The sequence below is a fragment of the Catharus ustulatus genome, chromosome 1, assembly GCF_009819885.2.
Source record: "Catharus ustulatus isolate bCatUst1 chromosome 1, bCatUst1.pri.v2, whole genome shotgun sequence".
NCBI classification, from domain to species: Eukaryota; Metazoa; Chordata; class Aves; order Passeriformes; family Turdidae; genus Catharus; species Catharus ustulatus.
In genome coordinates this window covers 73671223-73691875 of record NC_046221.1, presented here as the reverse complement: position 1 = coordinate 73691875, position 20653 = coordinate 73671223, and the positions used below count along the sequence as shown (strand labels likewise).

Here is a 20653-nt window from a genome sequence, read left to right as displayed (position 1 = left end):
CTGTTGAAAGCTGCCTATCCTAGCTGTGTGTTCAATTCCCTGTGTCTCAGGAGAGGAAAGGAAGTGGTTGTTAGCGCAAGTTTGGCAGCAATGCAGTTGTAACCCGTTAAAAGCCCACTGCTGTTTGGATTTGCTCTGTGCAGGATGAAAACATTACAATCAAACACACTTTAAATGCAGGAGTCCAGCTTGAGAGACTGGTGCAAAAATCCTTGTTAAACAGTCACTCGATGTCAATTTTATTACATCACGTTGTAGCAGTATGGTTACAGTCGGTGATTCCATACACACTTCAGCACCTTGTAGGAAAATATACTGTGGGCTGGTTGCCTGTTTGCCAGTGTCTGTCCTTTGCTGAAGCCTCAATTCTCTGGCACAGTCCCAGAGCTGATTTCACACCAATGTAGCGAGAGCCTGGATGTTGTGGGAGCTTTCGGAGGTCCCATGCATGGTGTGGTGGCTTCTGATGCTTCTGTCTCTAATGCTGCTCTTGGGGCTGTGCTGAGCCTTGGCCATGCGGCTCTGGAAGGCCCGGACAGTGCGGATAGCAAGGATGCAGACCACAAAGCTGGCAAAGTACAGGCAGGAAGCGACGACTCCGAAGAGGCCGACAGCTGCGTCGCCCCCCTGGACATCGCAGTTCATGGAGGTGTAGCCACGGCTCGCGTAGAGCCGCTCGCGCCTCCTGCACACCTCGGTGGCATTCACCTGCCTGACAAAGTGCAGGTAGAGCCCCACGGCCACCAGGTACGCCAGGCCAGCCAGCAGGCTGAAGGCACATTCCCCCACCAGCAGCCCTGTCCGGAGCTGCTGGATGGGTTTTGCCCCCACAACGAGGAAGACGAGGGTGAGCGTGGCTGCGGTTAAGCTGAAGACCACTCCACCATACACGCAAGGGGTTCTCATCTGGGTGAACTGCATGTCCAGCTCCCTCACCTCCTGCAGCTCCGTGCCCTCGAAGGGGCTGTAGGCCCAGTTAAAGGATCCGAAGCCTCCAAGGGATGTGAAGCCTGAAACGGAGGCTTGGGAAGCACCCACGCAAATCAGCACCAGGAGGTTAACCGTGATTTCCACAAACTTCAAAATGCCTGGAAGGAGCAGAAAGATGGGAATAGGTGTCAAAAAACACATCTTGTGCAAACTGTGGGTGACAGAAGTACATCAAAACCATAGACAGAGAGTGCTAATACTGAGCTATTCCTATTGGCTAACTCTACAGAAAAGCACTTTGGAAAAAAAAAAAAAAAAGAGAAGCCTGAACTCTCGTGGGTACATTTTGGAGGTTGGGCAAATTGCTTTTTTTAATTTGTCAGTGTGCTTGATAGATGGATCTTCACACAGTGAAAAAAAATCCATAAAAATTTTACAGTGCTTGTGTTACTGCCAAGGCAAGCACACAATGATTATATTTTGGCCTGTAACTACTTGGCATAAACACACTGAGCAAGAAATATCCAGTATGAACAAAATGCTGAGGTTGAAGCTGACAAAAACCTAGAAGCTTCTAACAGCTTGAAAAATTGTGCAAGTTATTTAGGTCCTTCGAAACACGTTTACTGCTTTAACATTTTTTCTGTGAAGGTATTTGTTAATTTAAATTTACTATCTAACTAGATGCAACTTGAACTTTATCTTCTTCAGAGACAAAAAATCCCTCATAACTCTGAAGCAGTTTCTGATTGCACCAAAAAAAACAAAAAAGAAGGAGGGGAAGGACACAAAACCCACCTTATATGCAGAAATAAACTAAGTGAATTTGGTAGTAGGTCATGTGCGCTCTTTCACACCCGAAGGAAGCCTTACAACTTCTGAGTTGACTCTTCAGTTTTTCTTACGTTAGGCTACTAGTAATACTAACCAAGTATTTTTAAGGGAAAAAATTCAAACAAAACCCAGAACTGAAAAGGGGAGAAATTACTTATTTTTGTGGTAGCTGCCTCTCAGGAAGCTGCCTTATGTTTGATAAATCTGATTATTCTGTGACAGCTCACTAGGGGTCAGACTAAGATTAGTAAACATGACGGATGTTGAAGCGTGGCACGGCTAGAGTTGCCTGTTGGGGAAATGAAAACCCTTAGCGTGTCAGGCGTGTTGCTCCAAAGTTCTGAAGTTAATTACAGAATTGTAAATCTTATTATTCCATTGCTGTCTGACAGCCAAGAATGTAAGATGCTTGACACAGTGGTCCTATACTCGTCTTTAAAGTGGGGCAGGATCTGTAGCTTGCACACAGACTTTCATTCTATGCTGCTAGTGCTGATCCACATGGCATTTCCCTCTTGAGCAACAGCTCAGTTGTTGTCAAGGCTGTATGGACTTGAAAAGGAAGGGATGAAGGAGGAACTCAAGGGAATTAAACAAATTCCTCTCTTGTGTTGCCAGATGCTTCTAACCAAAGAAAGCCAGTGACAGCCACAATGAAGGATTACCAGATATCCTCATTCTGCCCCTTCTTACTCCTTCCACAGAGGGCTAAGGTAATGAATCCTTTCCTGCTGCCACTTGCTCTGCACAGGAAGGTAGTGTTAACGCAGACAAAATTGTTTCCCTTGTTCAAGAGGAACCATGTGAACAGTTTTGTGTATGTGTTCTTCACAGGCGATGCTGATTTCTGCAATGACAGCATTGCCTTTTCTTTGACCCTTCTGCATAACCATTTCTGTGAGGCAGGGCAATAACCATGCTGGTTACCAAGTCTCTTCAGGAGGCTTCAAATATTTCAAAGGAGATATTTGTGGAGCTAAATGTAAAGAGAAATTTAACTTTGGGCCCTGGGGTTTGGATTTGGAACTCCTTGTACCAAATTCAAATAATGCAGCCAAAAGACTCATCATTTTTAATAGGTAAAGAGTCATCACTTTACTAGGATTGTTCATAGTATTTTGAAAGAGTAGTAGCTGTGCAGAACATTATTTGAAACTCAATCAGGTGTTTGTTTGGGGTTTTTTTGTCTGCTCAGTTCATTGTACGTTATGTACACTCCATATACAGGGCATTGACTTAGATCGTCAGGGCCTTTAGACAGTGTGATAGTACTGGATGCAGAAGGGCACTTCCCTTTGTAAAGGCTGACTATTGATTTCACAGATGCTCCAGCAGGAAGTTCTTACAAGTATACATGGAGGAAAAACCATTTGATTAAGGGAAACATAAATTTTAAGTATGTTCAACTACTTGGTAGTTGGGAATTCATGATCAGTCAGCTGCTGACTTCAGAATTTCCTTTTCATCTATGTGTAATGAGGCCCTCTGACCTGCTGAGCATCAACTTTTCCTCTACATCACCTTGCTGAGCTTTGGAAGAGGCAGTTTTCTGTTCTCAAAGTAGTCACTACCTGCTACTAACCTTCCCACATTCATAACTGACCCCAATCCTCAATGATGCTGCTCCAAAACTTTCTACATGTTTACATACATTCTGTATGCCACCCATTAACTTTGCTGAGATGACTGATAATGGGATGACAAATGTGATCAGTGCAGGTCTACTGTATTTTTAACTGCAGTAGATGCTTTAAAGGCATGCCTGAAAAATTTCCTTAGACAGGGCATTCAAGTTGGACAGGTTTTATATGTACCTGCACAGTTGTAACACATGCCTGCTGTACAACTGATTAGAGTGACTAAACAATAGAGAGAGGTTTAGCAGCAGCTACGCTACCAGTCACTTGTATAATTTGGATTTTTTTTTTAAAGAAAGTGCAAGAACAAAGCCTCCATTATTAAAGACAATTCTAAAACAATAAGCAGTATGTAGAATAATTACAGGTCTATGATGACAGCCAGCTGGGTTTATGAATGTAGCAGACAATTAGTGGAAATGCCTGACACCTTGTATAATCATCAGGGCTTTGATGAAAATACTAAACCTTACCGTATGTTCCAACCCAGGAACCCCAAAAGCTTCGTGCAGCCTTAACCTGTCATAGTTACAAGCTGATACCAAATCCTACTAGTATAAACAGGATAGAGACAGATTCGAGAAGTAAGGAATAAAAGGACAGTGAAGTTTTTTATCTTAGCTCTGCCAAGGTATGGTGGAAAGGACTGAGTTACAAGCCATGCTTCCAAGTCTGTGCTGCCATTTCTGCTTTCACAGACCAGTTAGCCATGTCATCTTGGAGTTACACCTCAGAAACTGAAAGGTCTTCCTATGGGGAAGTTGCTTATCTCTACAGTAATTCCCTAATCCCATGCAACAATGAATGCATTGCAAGATTTAAGTGTAAAATGACCAGAGGTCTGAACAGCTCAAAGTTCTATTGGTTTATTTTTTTCCTTTCTCAGGTTCAACATCTTTGGATTTACCTAAAATGTTACCCATTTGTATTAAAATTAGCACTTTTTTATTTGGATTAAAATCAGCTAGCTTTAGGAACTAACCTTCTCCTTACTGAACAAGTTACAGGACTCCGGTCAGGGCTCCTGGATTGCTATTTCCTTTCCCATGCTTCTTTCCTGCACTGTTTTTCAGCACTGAAGGTGAGGAGAATGGCTGCAATCTAGAAGTGGGTGTTGCCAGAACTTTCCAGAGAATTGTTTAATTTATTCCATAAAATTCTAAATCTGCAGTGGATAGTAACTTCAATATATCATACTCATTAATTTTGCTTGAATGCAGTTGTTTTTTGGTGTGTTTCCTGCTGTAACCAACAATATAGCCTTCCAATTTATATTATTTATCTACTATTCACTTTTTCTTTCCCTTTATTTTCCTTGATGGGGTATTTGCATGGTATCAACGCACTGAACAATGGTTTTATCTTCTGTCAAATGGTGGGCTTGACCATCCAGCAAAGCTGACAGGCTTAAGGTTAAGGGCACAGATTCACAGGCAGCTGACTTTAACAGCTCCCACTCTTGGCTGGGCAGTCACTACTTTTCTCCCTTACCTCCACATTAGGTCCTTCTACGAGTTGTTTAAATAAATTGAAAATAGCAGGAAACTATTTAACTCTTTTGTGCTGCTGGTGTTATTCTGCAACATCAGCAACTTGAGGTGAGTCACAAGCATATCTGATGAGCAACCATGTTGGCCTGAGTTTAGCAAGGGCAGTAACAGCCAGGACCAGAGAAGGACCCTTCTCAGATGAGGTGAGCTGTTAAATCAGCATGTCTGCCTCATAAAACCACACTGTGTCTGAAAGTGTGGTAGCCAATAACTCAGCTGTGCACTCAAGTCTTGTGTCAGAAGCTGTAAAGAGGAATCTCCATCCAGGCACTGCGGCAGGACAGCTCTTATGTTCAGGTGTGGAGATCATGGTGTGTGTGCACATGTCTGCATAAAGTAAAATCATCAGTTCTTGCTTGTTCCTTTGTTTCTCCAGCTGCCATAAATAAATTTGCAGTTCTGGCTCTTTCTGTTGAACTCCCCTGATCCTATGAGGGCCATACAAATGCAAAAAGCCTTCAGAGTGTCTCCCTCCACTGTATCTGGGACATGAGTCACCTTCCTCTGTTGAATGCACATGGACTCCTCCTCCTGTCTCTTTTTGTATCATTCCTTCCTCTTCAGTGAACATCACTGTGTACCACCAGAATACTCTATGTCTACCATTCTTCATTTTGACTTGCCTTCTCCCTCTGCTTCCTTTGCAGACCACATCCCATTGGGACCAGCAGGACCCAGGGGCAGCCCTGGGGGTGTGTGGCTGCCACTCTTGGATACCTGGACCCCAGTGGCAGGGCTGGTGACACACAGGTCAGTGGTGCCCATGTCACATCCCATTAGGGGTCGCTCCAGGAGAAGGGAAGAGAGGAGTTAGAAGCTGCAACACACATGGAAAATCATTCTCCAAGTCTTTTTCACTGCAAGCTGTCATTTGGTTCTCCCCCCCGCCCCCCAGTTTGGACAACTTTCTGCTTTTCAGAGGTAATCTTTCTTTTTATTTATTTTTTTACCCCCCGAAAAGGAGCAGACAAGTATTTTGACCATATATAGTGACTTACAAAGGCAGCAGTCAGTCCTGAAAAGGATCTCAAATGGAGAACATCTCTTTCCAGTGCAGGTTTGGCACTCCCCAGAGACTGAAGGCACAGCTCAATGTAGCTTTGGTCACCTCTCTGCTAAACTGAGTTGGTGGCAGGAGGAAAAAGATAAGGAGAAGAGGAGAAAATGTCAAAGTAAAGCAGGGCTTTACTTTGGCTTTGCTTTTGGAAGGGAACAAAATGGGACAGAAGTGGGGAAAAACCAAAACAGAGGAGAACTGGACAAGGGAAAAGAAATTATGACAACAGTCTCAAGAGATCAAAAATATAAAATCTGGATGCAAAGATATTTTAATACCTTTCTAACAGTATTATTCCCTTTATGTAGAAAGCGAGACCTTACTGAAACCAATAACAAGAATTCAACCAGCTTCACTAAAGCAGAGTAAGGGCAATACATAGCTTTGTCATAAATGAAGAAATGCCCCCCAAGCCCATTATTTTTTGCAGGTCTCTGTGTTCTTCAGCCAGTGGTGGGATTTAGCTTTCACTTAGTCATGCTAAAATCAAAGGCACAAAAAGAAAAAAAACAACCCAACCCTAAAACAGAAGAATTGGGCAATGTAACACCAACAAAATCTTGGCTTTTCAGAGGACCCAAGGGATGCACATACTCAGAGCCAACTGCATTTAAATTGCACGGATGTGCCCAACACACTTATGCTTGTTTGAGATATCCGTCTTACTGGAAATCACTGAAAAAATAGTTTAAAACTGGGAAAATTAAATTATTTATGTGCTCTAGAAAAAAATCTTTATTATTACCTTTTAATAAGTTGTCTCTCTTTAGTCAAGATAATCACTCTCTTAGGAAATCTCAAAGGATGACCAGCCTTGGTTTTAATGACTCAGAGAAATCTTGTATTCACAGACTGCTCAGATCCAAATGTATTATCCTGTTTTTTCTGTGTATCCTCTTCCCTTAAAGAACAACTATCCCACCTGCTCTATTCTTTCTGCTTAGTACCCTCCCATCCTCTAAACAGTGCTGTCCAATTTTCACAGGAAAGGGTGGACTTAAATTGTAGAATTACTGCATCATCCTCTATCCCCATATTTTCCCACCACTGTAAGACACAGTTTCAGTACAACCCAGCCCTTGCCTGGGAACAACAGCTATGTTGTACCCAGTAGTTCTTTAAAGCATCACTTCTAGACTGTTCTTGATTTCTCTCCTGCTAATTGAGCATGAGTCATCTTTCCTAATTTTGGAGAGGGTGGGAAGCAAAAGATCTTGCAGTAGACTGTAGTATTTGACAGTACTGCTTAAATATAAGAACTGTAAAAGGCTGTATTCTATTTGTAGCACGAGTAGGTCTCTGTATGGCTACCTCACACTCTACATTTCAGGAAATGGCCTTTTTTATCCCTTTTTTCTTAATGTACCAGTAATTATTTCAAGTAGTAAACAAGTGTTTTGGTATTGAAACCAGCTTGCAGGAGTGGTTTTTTTTTTAAAAGAGCTCAGAAAACAATGAAAGGCTCTTGTTCCGTATGCCAGCTTTCCATGGCCACTCCCTCTGAACTGAAACTGAGCCACCTTTACAAAGTACAGAGATTGGGTGTTATTGCTCTTTTAGTAATCATAGTCTGGCTGAAGGTGGGTCAGGTTGGAGGCACCTGTGAACCCGAGCTTCTCATTCACTTTACTAATTGTGGGTTGTCACACTTGGTGAGCAACATTCCTTTTTGGGTGGATTTTTTTTTCCTTTAATAGAGCTAGGATCACCTGCTCAAGAAATAGAGCTACATTCAATAGATAGTCTGTCTGCTGTATCAATTGGCTTTGAGAGCCACTTTTTAAAGTGAAGTTTCCCTTTGTTCCCATAATTTGGATCAGATGTGGGGAAGACAAACCTCATTCTCTTACAGGAAAAATGGTGTAACTCTTCTTCTGTAATGGCAGTGAGCAAACCTAACTAAAATTTGCCAGTATGGGAAACATGGACTGGAGTCTAATACACACCTAACAGCTAACAGAAACTTTGCCAGTATCTTCCCCTGCCAACTTTAGGGAGTCTTCTCAGTTGAAGTTCTCCCTTCTCTAAAAACAATCGTGTACATGTTAGGACAATGCCAAAAGGTGGATGAAAATAATTTCATATGAAAATATAGGCTGAGTGAAGTCCTGTCTTTGGCAAGGCAACAGTTTACTAAAGGTAGGATTTGGCATCTGCAAGTAGTGTAGCTCCCCTGAGCGTTTTTATAGAGCCAACTGCTCAAGGCTGTTTGTATTTCACAGCAAAGAGGACTGAGCTCCAAATGAAATACTCTAACATCAGAACAGGAAGGAAAGTTACCTGCAGCTCTGCTGCTGTATCTTGTTACTCTGCTACTTTAATTAAACATTTTGAATAACTGGGATTATTTTAATCTGCACAGCTCCATCCAATTTGCACCATTAATATCGTCTGTCTTCACAATTACAAGATTAAAAAACTTGATGGCAATTTCAGCCTGTTAGTCACACTGTATTTAAAATATACTTTGTAACAGATAGAAGGGGAAGACATCTAATTACAATGAGACTGTAGGGGACCCTAGTGCTCCATTCCTGGGCAGAAATACATGGAAATTAACTGCCACAGGAACAGTGTACAGCACTTTAAAGTAACTAACTGTGGGGCAAAATGTGAAGATAGTGACTACAAAACGAAACAGTTTCTAATCCTGCTGGGTGCCCCCACAGGAATGTAGGTGCAACGTGCAGCTGAATGCACTTGTCAAATGCTAGTTTTCACACACAGAGTTACCTGCACTACGCACATTTAATGACCCTTCAGTGTTTTTTAATGTGCATACCTGAAGCTACAGGAGATTTTTTTACTTCAGTCCAATGCCTCTTGCAGACCACTATTCTCCCCCAACACCTCTGCAGCACTGAAAGGGATACGAGTGCTGCACAAAACGTTTTTCCCTTCCTGATCCCATGTCTGACTCTGAGAGGGACAGTGTCACAACATAACACGACAAAGAAACAACAGCACTATTATGCTGAGAATAATGGTATAACTCAAAGAGAGTCTCTATTAGTGTGAACCCTGTATCTTGGCTAACTTTTCATCTCAGTATTCTTTTCTCATCTATGAGTATTTCCCAGCATGCACAGCTATAGGGAAAAAAACTGACTGTGTTTTGTAAAAACAAAACCTTATAGATGTTTACATTTGAATTAATGCTGGCTTGTTAGTGCATGAATATATCCTGGAGAAAGTCATTGTTACTCCCTAATTCTATTTCCTCTTCCAAATAAATTCAGTTTGATATTTCCTCCTGGCTACGCTTGAAATTGGAGACTTTTCATGTTGTTACAAACCATAATGCTGTCTTTTTCTGAGAGGAAATTGGTCTGAAGGTTTTAACAATTGTAGATGTTAGAATGTAGGCTAAAGGCATGATTGTTTTGAAGTGCCTACAATATGCTTAAGAAATCTGACACTATTCAAGGCGCAAAGCTGCATTCATAGCAGCAAAGAACAGGGATTCAATTATACTTGCTCCCCCACAAACTGTTTTGTAACCTTTTCAGTGTTGTCTCCCTTAAATGCCAAATGGGTCGAAAAAATGAAAAAAAAAAATAAAAAAAAGGTTATTTGATCAGGAATCATGACCAGCAAGTACAATTCTATAGAAGAAGGCAAAAGCACAGGTAATTTTCTGAGTTACATACTGACCAAAGATGGGAGAAACTTAGTTTACCTTCACTGTTAAAGCAGAACTAGAGGACAAGAATTGCAAGAATCCAAGAATTTCATTTCTCCACCTCTTCACATCAATATACATAATAAAAAAAAAAACTATAAGTTTTTAGGGTCAAGTGACCAAATATCTGACACCAATTTATGATCAGCAATTCACTCTTGGGTTCAACTCAGATTTCCCTCTCACTCAGGTGAAGGATGGTAGCCAGCCTTGAACATTTTTTTCATTCTGTCTGCTAAGAAAAAGCACTGAATCTGGTTATATTTTCAAATATATCTAGGGGGGTTATTTAAAAGGCAAAATGATCACTAATTTAGGTTTTCTACACAGAAGACAGAACTACAGAAATTTTACCTGCGCTGTGAAAAGCAAATTGAATGGTTCCTTCTGACAGAACTTCAGCTCTAAGAATCCCCACATCAAAAAGCTCTTGTTGTTTTCAACATGTGCTGCTTTAAATGGCATGTGTATAAGCAGTAAGAAATGGCTGTTGCAAGCAGCAGTTCCTTGGTTTATGAAAATTTTGTATTTATCATAAACAGTCTATTCCAAGTTTCCATAAATCATATAGCGCATTTAGGCAGTTTGACACCAATCTATAGGCTGTTCCCTAAATCTCCTTCACTGCTGTAGAAACAGAAGGTGACAGACTTCTGTCACCTTCTGTTTCTACTGCCTTTTGATCTGTAATCTTCAGGCCTGCAAGTGTAGCTTTCCTACAGAAAATAACCCAACGTACAGAAACTAGACATAAAGACAGCATAGCAGGGAATAGTCAAGAGTTTGTTATAGGGAAGTCATTTAAAAGAGTCACCAGATATATGAAGGAAGGTAGTGCTCTTAAACGAAACAAGCTCCTGTGAGATAAACAATCCTCTCACTGGTTAGCAGTGGTTAAAGGATAATAAAAAGGAAACAGCAAAACGGCCATTTTTCAGGCAACTAGAGTTAAGGACTTGTGTTGCCTCCCACCAGTATCCCCATGTTGGCAGTGCAGTGGGAGAGGATTTGCAGAGTCCAACAGGTGGAGTTGAAGACACAGGAGCTACAGGACAAGCATTTTCTGGGGAGAGAGAAGTACTTCATTTTGGCTCTAGTTTGGTCCAAAGGGGAAAGTGCCTGCTAGTAGTTACAGCTCACCCTCTCATTTAGTTTTATCCAAAGAAAATACAGTTGGTGCACCCTGGGTCTGCTCAGCAATATGGCCCAAAGAACTGTAAGTGGAGGTACCAAACAGGTTTAGCTCAAAACTTCATACGCAAACACTATGGTAGATGCACAGACTACTGAATTGAAAAGATTGAAAACTGAGATGGTGAAGTCTGCTTTAATAATAATAATCATAAAAATTTCTTCATGCTTGCCAGCAGTAAAATTGGTAGGCTGTTAAGAGCTCAAGGTCTTTAATGAGAAAATAATGAAATCAGTGTTTAACAAGCAACCTCCACTTCATGCTTGTACAAAAGTACCCACAAACACTGATGCCCCTGTTAACAGAGCACACACCTTTCTTTGAAGACTCAGTGCTCACTTATAGTCAAACACCACGCGAAATCTAGGAAGCATTAGAGTAGGATTACAGAACCAGAGCCTTTAGGCAGATGTCTGATTCTTTCGGGAATTTATATGGAATTTTTACTGCATTTCTGGTCAGCCTATCTCAAAAAGGTGTGGTGGATCTGGAAAAGATATAAGACTGGAAAACTGACCAAAACTGGCTATTGTTCAATCTGCGAAGAAGCAACAGGGGCACAGGGAAAAAGGGAAGACTTCATTCTAAAACCATAAATCTCATGGAGAAGCTGAATATATGAGATTATCACTACATATTTAGAATACCATCAGAATCAGAAACACCTTTTTAAAAACATTTTAAGGAACAAAACAGTAGTACTTCAAGTGAAACTCTGGAATTCCTTATCTTAAGGTAATGTGAAGGTCAAACATTTAAAAAAGTGATTCAGAAGAGAATTAAACAAATTTCATAGGTCTGTAAAGAGGTATTAAACACAACAGATGTGAGTGCAGTCTTCCAATTCAGGAAATTCCACTAATCCAAAGTCTGGAGTGTATTCCAGAAGACAGTTTACTCTCTACTGGTGCAAACTTTGATGGTCCTCCTAAGTTTGTACTGTAGTCCACTGTTTGGGAGGAAGAGTGATGAGGTGCCTCCTGTAATCCAGCACTGCTATTCATGTGATCCCACCTGAAAGGCTTTGAATAGGTATCCCTCATATAATGTTTTAACAGATTTTTTTTCCTTTCTGTTTTCAAGATAAAACTATTAAAGAAGAGCAGAATGTTTTGAAGTTTCTTAGATGGTATCAAATGTTCCTACCAGCAAAAGGGGTCAGTATCAGTTGATTCTTCCAATATATTTGGGATGGGTTTATTGTCCTAATGGGAGGCAGGGGGGAAGGGGGCAGGGAATAGGGAGGGAAGGGGGGAATAACAAAGATTGGAGAACAAGGTCCTAAAGTGTCCTAAGCCCTAAGATGTTTAAAGGATTCCTAAAGAAACAGTTGCTTATTTCTCAAATTCATCTGTAGTTTTTTGGGATATGGCTGGTAAAAAACATGGATGAAGGGGGCACTATTTAGGTGAAGCAAATACTTTCCAGAGCTCTGGTTGTATAGAATTCCTCTCAAGTTTGCTGAACTGCTCAAAATGCCTAAAGAACATAACCTAGGTGTGCTAGGCAAAAGAAAAAAACCCACAAAGCTCAACTACTGAGTGGACTGTCAGAAACTAGGGTTCACATTTTAGTTGTTGGTTTGGAAAAGTTTGTGTTTCATCACTTGATTTCCCAGATTTGAGTCTAGTTTATTTTAAAATTATGGTGATTAGGAAGGGGGAATTTCACCAGAGTGCTGATAAATCATTGGCAAAAGAAAGAGATGGTTAAGAAGTATTTACAGGAACTTTTCATGCTCTAAAGCGTTGAAGCTCCCATGTACTGACTTCTTAGTAAACAATTCATGTAGTTCATTTACAGCATCTACCATGACTGAAGGGAATATAGAATTCTGCAAATCAGTTATAGTAAAGTCTGCTAAATCTTGGTACTTTCAAAAATGAACAGGGGAGTAACATTCTCATAATCCTATCAACTTCAATATATTTTCATGTTTTGCAATTAAGTTGCTAATTAAAGGGTTACTTCTCTTCATGATCTCTTTTCCCTCCTCTACTGCAAGCTCAGGCATTAAATTTTTGGAAAACACTGAGCAATACCTGGGGTAGGGATGGGAGTACAATCATCACTGTCAACTGATGCATCCAAAACTAGGACGTTTAAAAAATCTTAATGATGATTAATGCACCGAAATAATGAAAAGCAAATGCATGGGAAAAAACCCCAGAAATTCACACTGAGCTACCCGTTAGTCTAAACAACCAGTGGAACTGAAAACTAACTTATCACTTCATTTTTCTAAAGCTCTGATAAAACAGCACATGGAGTTTTCTGCAGTCTTTCAGACAAGTTAAAATAATTCAGTATAGTTGAAGAAGGAACTGATGATACAATTTTATCATGGATAAAATATCCGTATGGTTCCATATCATTAAACCTTTACTAATGGTTGCAGTAACATCTGAAGATTACAACCAAACTGCATACTAATTCACAGAACATATCTGTAAGACAAAATAGTTCATCTCACTCTTAAAATTGTTCTCATATTCACACACAGGAAATATTAAGAGCAAATTGATTGTGCTACTTAACTTTCCTACATGGAGTGAAGAAATAATCTAACATTATGTGCTGTAATTTACTTCCAACAGCTAATCTCTTCACTTTTCTCTCTACTGGAGGACACTGAAAGTCTATTTATAGACATCAGCCTAAGACTTTGCATCTAGCTGCAAGTTCAGCTCAGGCTGCAGTGGAGCTTTCCTACAGACAAGGTGAGAATGATCGTTGCTCTCGAAGAGGGAAAACTTTCAAGGTGTAATGAGTATTTTAATGACTTCTTTTTTCAGTTTACAGGAATGAGTTTACTAAGGCTGATTTCCTCCCACATTAAGGCTCATTTCTGTCCTTGTTACAGTTGCTTTCTACCTAAGAAAAACCCAAGCTATTTCTCCAAAACTGTTTTATTGGATTCATGTCCAGAAAAAAATTTTGTCTCCCACAATGATGCTCTATAAAGATGTATGAGTGACAATTGGAGTAAATCCAGAATTGATAAAAAGTGTGAGAATAATGATTTGGAAATAAACTAGCATCAAACCTTCAACAGCCACCTCTAAATTGCTCACCGATGCAAATATCTATTTTATTCCTAAATCCTAAAGGTTAACTCTTATTGCACAGACTGGCTGATTATACACAGGACCCACTCTGGTGCTCTGGATGCATATTCCAGAGATGTATTTTCAAGTATCTAAATATCTGTATAAATACTGCCTTTAGATGTCTAAAATGGCATAATCCTCAGTTAACTCTTTAACTCTCCCAGTCCTTGTGGGCCTTTTTTATGGTAGTGGGGTTTTTTTTCCATTTATTTTCTTTTGTTTTAATATTCCTCTAGCTTTACTTTGTTGTGCTGCTAAACATAGAAAACAAATCCAAGAGAAGTTCTTGGAAGGAGAGGGTGGATGGCAGGCAGTAAGAGTCTCACATACCTCTTGTTGTGCATACCTTTGAACACTTCATTGAGAAGCTTTCCTTGGGAGGATAAAACTCTGGTGGTGGGCCAAAATACTCCTGTGCTGCTCCTGAGGTTTCAGAGTAAGGGTCTGAGCAAACAGTAGAACTCCTCGAGTGCTGGCCACCTCGGATCTCTCCTGTTGCTCTACAACGGAATAAACAACTAATGGTTATTAATTAGGTTGTAGTCTCTCCTGAACAGTAGAACATGAGAAATTGTCAGATCCCCCTCTTAGTGGAAGAAACTAGCTTGCTTCACAGGCATCTGACCCTTTTTGCTCGCCTGTTTTGAAAGCAAATATCCCAAAAACTTTCATAAATCCATGTTCACAAGGATATTTGCATTCAATGGAAATATTTTGGAAAATAGTGTACTCACTGGTTAGGCTGGCTGAACTGTTTAGCTTACTGGCAAAAGGTAGAAAGAGGAAATAACATCTTTTTCATGAAAACTAAACAATTTAGCTAGTCCCTAGCAGGCCACAAAATAGAAATGAGAAAGATTTTGGCATAACAAATGTCCAAAGTAGCACTATTTCAAGGGTGTTTTATCAAGTTCATACTTCCAACTAGTGTCCCTCACAAAGATGTCTTTTAATAGAATAAAAGCTATTAAGATAAACAGATAAAGATTTTAAACTAGGAAAAAAATAGCCTATTCAAAATTTTGAGGTCCTTGAAGATATTTGAAGAAGAATCTAAAATGAACCCTCTTCCCAAAAATAAAAAATTTCTCCTGTCTCCAATTAGTCTCTTCATTGATACAATGGTCCAGTTTTCTGCAATGACATACAACTCCATATCTGAAGCCTGATGATTTTTAAAGTTGTTGAGATTTAGGTTATTTTAGGCAATTTTCCCTTTAAACTGAGCTAACATTCAAGTTAAAAGAAACATTGGCTCCAATTTTTTTTTGTGTTTGGTCTAATCAAAATTTTCTCCCTCATTTGAAGAGAATTGGAGCTTGCCTTTTTCAAGGTACAGCTGGATGAGTTTGTTATTAAAGCGTATTGTAAGTCTCAGTCAGCATGATTATTTTTAAAAGTCTTCTTTGTATTCCTTTTTTATCTTGAATTTCTTATCCACAGATCAGCATTTTCAACTGTAGTTTTGTTTCCTAGTATAACTGCACTTCACTAAGGTTTATCTTCGTCCAATTCCAGACTCAATATTATCTCGTTTATCCACATTAAATCATGTTCTTTGTAGTTTTTACATTTTAATTAAGACATTCAATAACAAGACCAATGCTAACATCTTCATGTTTAGCTGCCAACAGCTCTATTTGGCTGAAACATTTCTGATTTTTCTGACCTCTGTCCTGTGTCTTGTGCAACTACCAAAGCATCCTGTGCAGCTGTGTCACATAAATTAAATAAGCTGTGTGATTTATAAGACTTCCAGTAACTTGAAAGCAATCCCTTTGGTACTTCTGATGCAGCTGCTTCTCTCTATTGTTTCCTGTTACTTGCCAGAACACAAAACAAGACAAAAAAAATCATACCACCCCCCCCCTCCAAATGTTCAGCAACAGAGTACATTTAGGAGAAATAAATGCTTTTTTTAGAAGCCTATTTTTCTCACTATGGCCTGTTCTGGCCACCTTTGATGCTGTTTTCCTTGAGTATTTTACCATTCTAGGTAATTCTCCTCAGCAGTGGGAGGAAGGTTGCTGTAGGAGTTTCAGACAGGAATACATTTGGAAAGAGAAATACTCTGGCTAGAAAGTCTAGTTCATCACGGATGAAAGTACTAGGCACCCGAAGTGCAGCTTCCATGAAATTCTTCCCATGTATTTCATTACAGGATCTGGTGGTCTTCTGATCAATCAGCCAAAGCTTTCACTAAAATGCATGAGAACTCCATGAGAACCAAGCAGAGGAAGTGCTGTTCGGTTAAGCCAAACTCCTTCAAAACAACTGACAGAGAAGTTTTTCAATTACTTTTAGTGGGGTCTGATGGCCCCCAGATGCTTGACTTGACTCTAAGAATTATCTTCATGGCTGTTACACATTTGCAACTGCAGCTTCCCTTCCTCCAATCCCTGGTGGATACAGGGATGTCTGTGAACCTTTAAAGTCCATCAATTTTTGATCTGCGAGTCCAAACATACAAAACTAACAGCAAAACCAAGAAATCCAGAGAAGTGCTTTATTAAAAAGTGGTGGTTTAATTTATAGCTAGCCTTTCACACATTGCTTATATTATGCTATACATGAAAGAAAAAAACCCAAAAAGCCCACATCAAACCCCCAATCCTTTTGTTTTTTTTCTTTTTTGCTGCACTGTGCTATTAATGTGTTACTGGCATTAGCTGCTCTCACATCTAATATGTTCAAGATAATTTAACTACATTTCCTGCCAATCTCTGCTTTTGCTAAGGACAGGCATTCAGCCTCTGAGAATGATTCTTAGGCTAGTCTTTGTTCCCATGTCTCTTCAATTTCTCATAATTTAAGAGAGACAGAAGAAAAATTCATTAGCTATTTTCATGATGCGATAGTTTAACCACTATCCAAATGTTTTGTACTTAGCCATAAGTATTCCTTGTAGTCCACACAGTGCTCTTCTCTGATCCTTTTAGTCTCATCCTGTTTTCCTTACTAAAATGCATACTATCACTCAGTATTTCAGCTTTTCAATAATCTTCACTATACTTATCTCTTCTCCCTGTTTGTCTTTATTCTTAAATTCCCCTACAAACACATCCCTGGAGCCTAAATGGGAGAGATGAACACTTTAGTGCCATGGCCAATCTTCCAGGGGTGTTTATATCTATAGACCTCTCTCCTACAGTGCAGCCATGCACTGGCATGACCTAAAAGGAAACCAGCCCAAGCTCACATCTAGCATGCTGCAACCTGGCTAGGCTGGAAGGAGAACTGTAATATCCTAAGAGTTTATTTGGCACTGGAAACCCATTAGTAGATCTGCTCATTGTGGTGATAGAGGCTGACCCACTCTCAAGTGCTGCCAACAGCCTTAGTCACTTCAACAAGCACTCATCTATTGACAGCAACTACTGAAAGTAATTTTATTTCAGATTAATAGGAACATGCTCACAGCTGAACTAGAGCAACCTGAGAGCTCACAAAGTCTCTTTGCTGGTCTCAGTCGTGTTACATTCTTATTTAAGCAGTGAATATTTGGCAAGTCACAGCTTGCTGTCACTTGCTGACCGGTGTCTTCAGGAACTATACTATGACTCATGGCCACACTTCACCTACTTGCCACCCAACCTGATTCAGATCATCCCAGGAAATCCACATCTCTTCCTGTATTACACAGCCTATCTTTTTGTACTGTCTTAAGCTCAAAACAAAGAAAAAACGTTAAATTTCTAAGTGTAAAATAGTTCCCCTTCCAAATGCAGTATGTTCATGCTGTCAAGACTGAGTAAAAGCTTTCTTTACTACTGTAAATTAAGCCTATTGAAAAGCAGAGAGAAGGCAGACATTATAGACCTGCTGTGATCTATTTCTCTGAGGAGACAAAGACGTACCTTGCATTGTACGGGTATGGTTTTCTTGCTCTTCTGTCTTCCTTGTATCTGTCAGATCTATGGTTCTCATGGTGCCTGTACTGCTTATCTTGGTATTGACTCCCAGCATAAGACATCTTGTTTCTCAGATGTATTCTCTCCTTCTAAAATAACTTCCTGAGCCAGAGAAACAAAACCAGTTCATTTTATTGCTCCACTTAAAAGTTATTCATTGACCAGCACTTACTTCCATTTCATGCTGATTCAAAATTAGTACAGACTTCTTTAAGAAGTGAAGGAAGTAAAACCCATTAAACTACAAGGCAACTTCATTAAAGCAGGAAAATTTTCTTTACCTTTTCCTTTTTGTCAAGTAAATGCAATGTTTCTATACTTGACATTTATTGCACTTAGCTTATTTACTAGGTCTGCTCTGATTCTCCTGCCTTTGCTGCCAGGGCAAGGGATTGCATCCACCAAGAACTGAATCTTGTCTTCTGCAATGCTGTGTCTCAGGTAAAGCATTAAGCCCAGCAAGTGCCAATGCACTGCATGAGTGTGCACACAGGTGCCACTGGCACAGGGAAGTCTGGAAGAGCAGGCTGTGACCTTTGTCTCCTGGGAGGGACAAAGAGGAGGGCACCCGTGGGTGTAAACACAGTCAGTACCAAACTGCGATTTGCATAAACATTACGTACGGGCAAAGCTGTGCTGCGCTGAAAGTAAGCTGGCAATTCTGATAATTCTGTATTAAATACTAGCAGTTTGCTACCTGCTGAAAGCATCCCTACTTTTTCAAGTGCGATACGATTAAGCCCAAACCGGTAAAACAGGGAAACAGACTTCAAACACCTGAGCAATCTTTAGTCTCATTTGCCTTCATCACAGCCCTTCAACATCCCTGCGGAAGTGTCCGCAGTCGCTTTAATTTGGACTGAGCAAGGTCTGATAACCTTCCTCCATCTCTTTTGGGTGTTATAAAGTAAATACATATAAACAGATAAAAATATAGTATAAAGGAAGACATTAATCTTTCTTTGTTTACATCTAAGAGGGAAGGTGTGGCGCCTCCCGCGGAGGGCAGGAGCCATTCCGCAGGGAAAGGTTCCCGCTGTCGCTGCCACAGCGCCGCCACAGCGCCCGCAGACCCCCGCAGCGCCCCGGGGGTGGCCCTGGGACTGCCCAGGCCCCGGCGGTGGCCCTGCCGTGGGCGCTGCCCCAGCACAGCCCGGGCACGCCGGGCACCTTTGCTTCCCCCCGCCGCCAGCTCCCCCGGGGCAAGCCCTGCCGTCCCCAGCCCTTACCTGAGGGAGCGCCGAGCTCCGGCCCGCCCCGCAGCAGCTCCCGGCCCGGCCGCCGGCACCGCCCTCCGGCCCGGCCCGGCCCGGCCGCCTCCCCCCCGCCCTGCCCTGCCTCGGCACGGCGGAAAGGTGAGCACAGAGTCACAAGATCACAGAGTCGGTTTGGCTGGAAACAACCTGCAGATCTCAGAGACCATCAAGTCCAGTCTATGTTTCAACACTGCCATGTCAATTGGACCGTGGCGCTTTCCTTAAATACCGCCAGGGATGGTGAGTCCACCACATGGACTCATTCACGTGTCTAATCACTCTTTCAGTGAAGAAATTCCTCCTGATGTCCACAACCTGAACCTCACCTGGCACAGCCTGAGGCTGTGTTCTTTTGTCCTGTCGCTGGTTGCCTGGAGAAGAGGCTGTCCCCACCTGGCTACAAGATCCTTCCAGACACCTGTGGAGAGCAAGTAAGGTCACCCCTGAGCCTCCTCTTCTCCAGACTAAACACCCCCAGCTCTCTCAGCCACTCCTCATGGGAGGATGTGCCCTCCAGACCCTTCAAGCAGCTTCCTTGCCCTTTGCTGTTCAATGAAGAGGAACGAGCACCGTGGGAACAGGCTGGTGTCTGGGAGCGTAGGACAACCTGGGCTTTGTTTAGTTTAATAAAACAAGGTCCCCGTGCCTTACAGTGCTCAGGAAGAATCTGGTAACTGCAAGATATAAAACCTGAAGGTTAATAAAGTTAAAATTCAAGGTCCCCACAGGTTGCCTTATGGTTTTTCTGAAGCCACCTCCATTGACGGGCAGCGTTCAAGGCAGAAAGCCCTACAGAATGGGGAGGGGGTGAAGGGGAGGAGGTGAAAGATAATGGGCAAAACTTGTGCCCAGGAGCAGGTGTGTGGGAACAGCCTGTGTCACGCTAGACAGGTTGCACAGGGAGCAGATGCACTCCTCTGTGGAGCAGAGCCATGTTTTGGATAAACAGCCATTTGAATGTATGCAGTATCCTCTCTTGGTGCTCTGGTGAAAGCCCTCCCTGTGGTGTATCTGCAGGGGCTTTGTTGCCCTACTGCCAGCCTGTGATGTTTCTCTTTCAGAGGAACAATGTGCTGGTCTCTTCAGGATGCCCTCTATTGGTGTTTATAATCTCTTTTGGAGAGAGTCTGGACAGGCTCTTGAATCAGAATTGCAGCAAATGGCTTTTTGGTTGTGCAGTCCTGTACACAAAAGCAATCTGTGCCTGAGAAACAGGATGGTGGTGTTAACATGACACTGTGCCCAGCTAATCTTGAGTTTTGGAAAGCTTCCTTATGCTGTGCTGCTGCCCTGCACAAGAACTGGGAGTAGAAAATCCCTTTCCTTCCCAAGGCTTTCACAGCAGCATGCTTGGGGTACCAGTGCTTCATGAGTTTGGCCTTGACATGTAGCTGTTAGTGCAGTCCCATGGCAGAGGTAAATCCAATATCCCCTGTAAGTAACATGCAGGTAACAAAGCAGCTGCTGTCCCTGAAATGAGGAGATAACTACAGG

The 20653-nt window shown here is 41.4% G+C and overlaps 1 protein-coding gene across 1 annotated transcript; it reads right to left on the bottom strand.

The window, feature by feature from the left end:
• Window positions 1–211: 211 nt before the first annotated feature.
• Window positions 212–19180, bottom strand: LOC117003074 (MARVEL domain-containing protein 3-like). The gene is made up of 4 exons (XM_033072746.1): window positions 19133–19180; window positions 17850–18005; window positions 14323–14492; window positions 212–1088 (listed from the first exon to the last, which is right to left on the bottom strand). Exons 2-4 carry the CDS (start codon window positions 17963–17965, stop codon window positions 394–396), a joined length of 981 nt encoding a protein of 326 aa, XP_032928637.1. The 5' UTR covers window positions 17966–18005; window positions 19133–19180; the 3' UTR covers window positions 212–393.
• Window positions 19181–20653: the final 1473 nt, after the last annotated feature.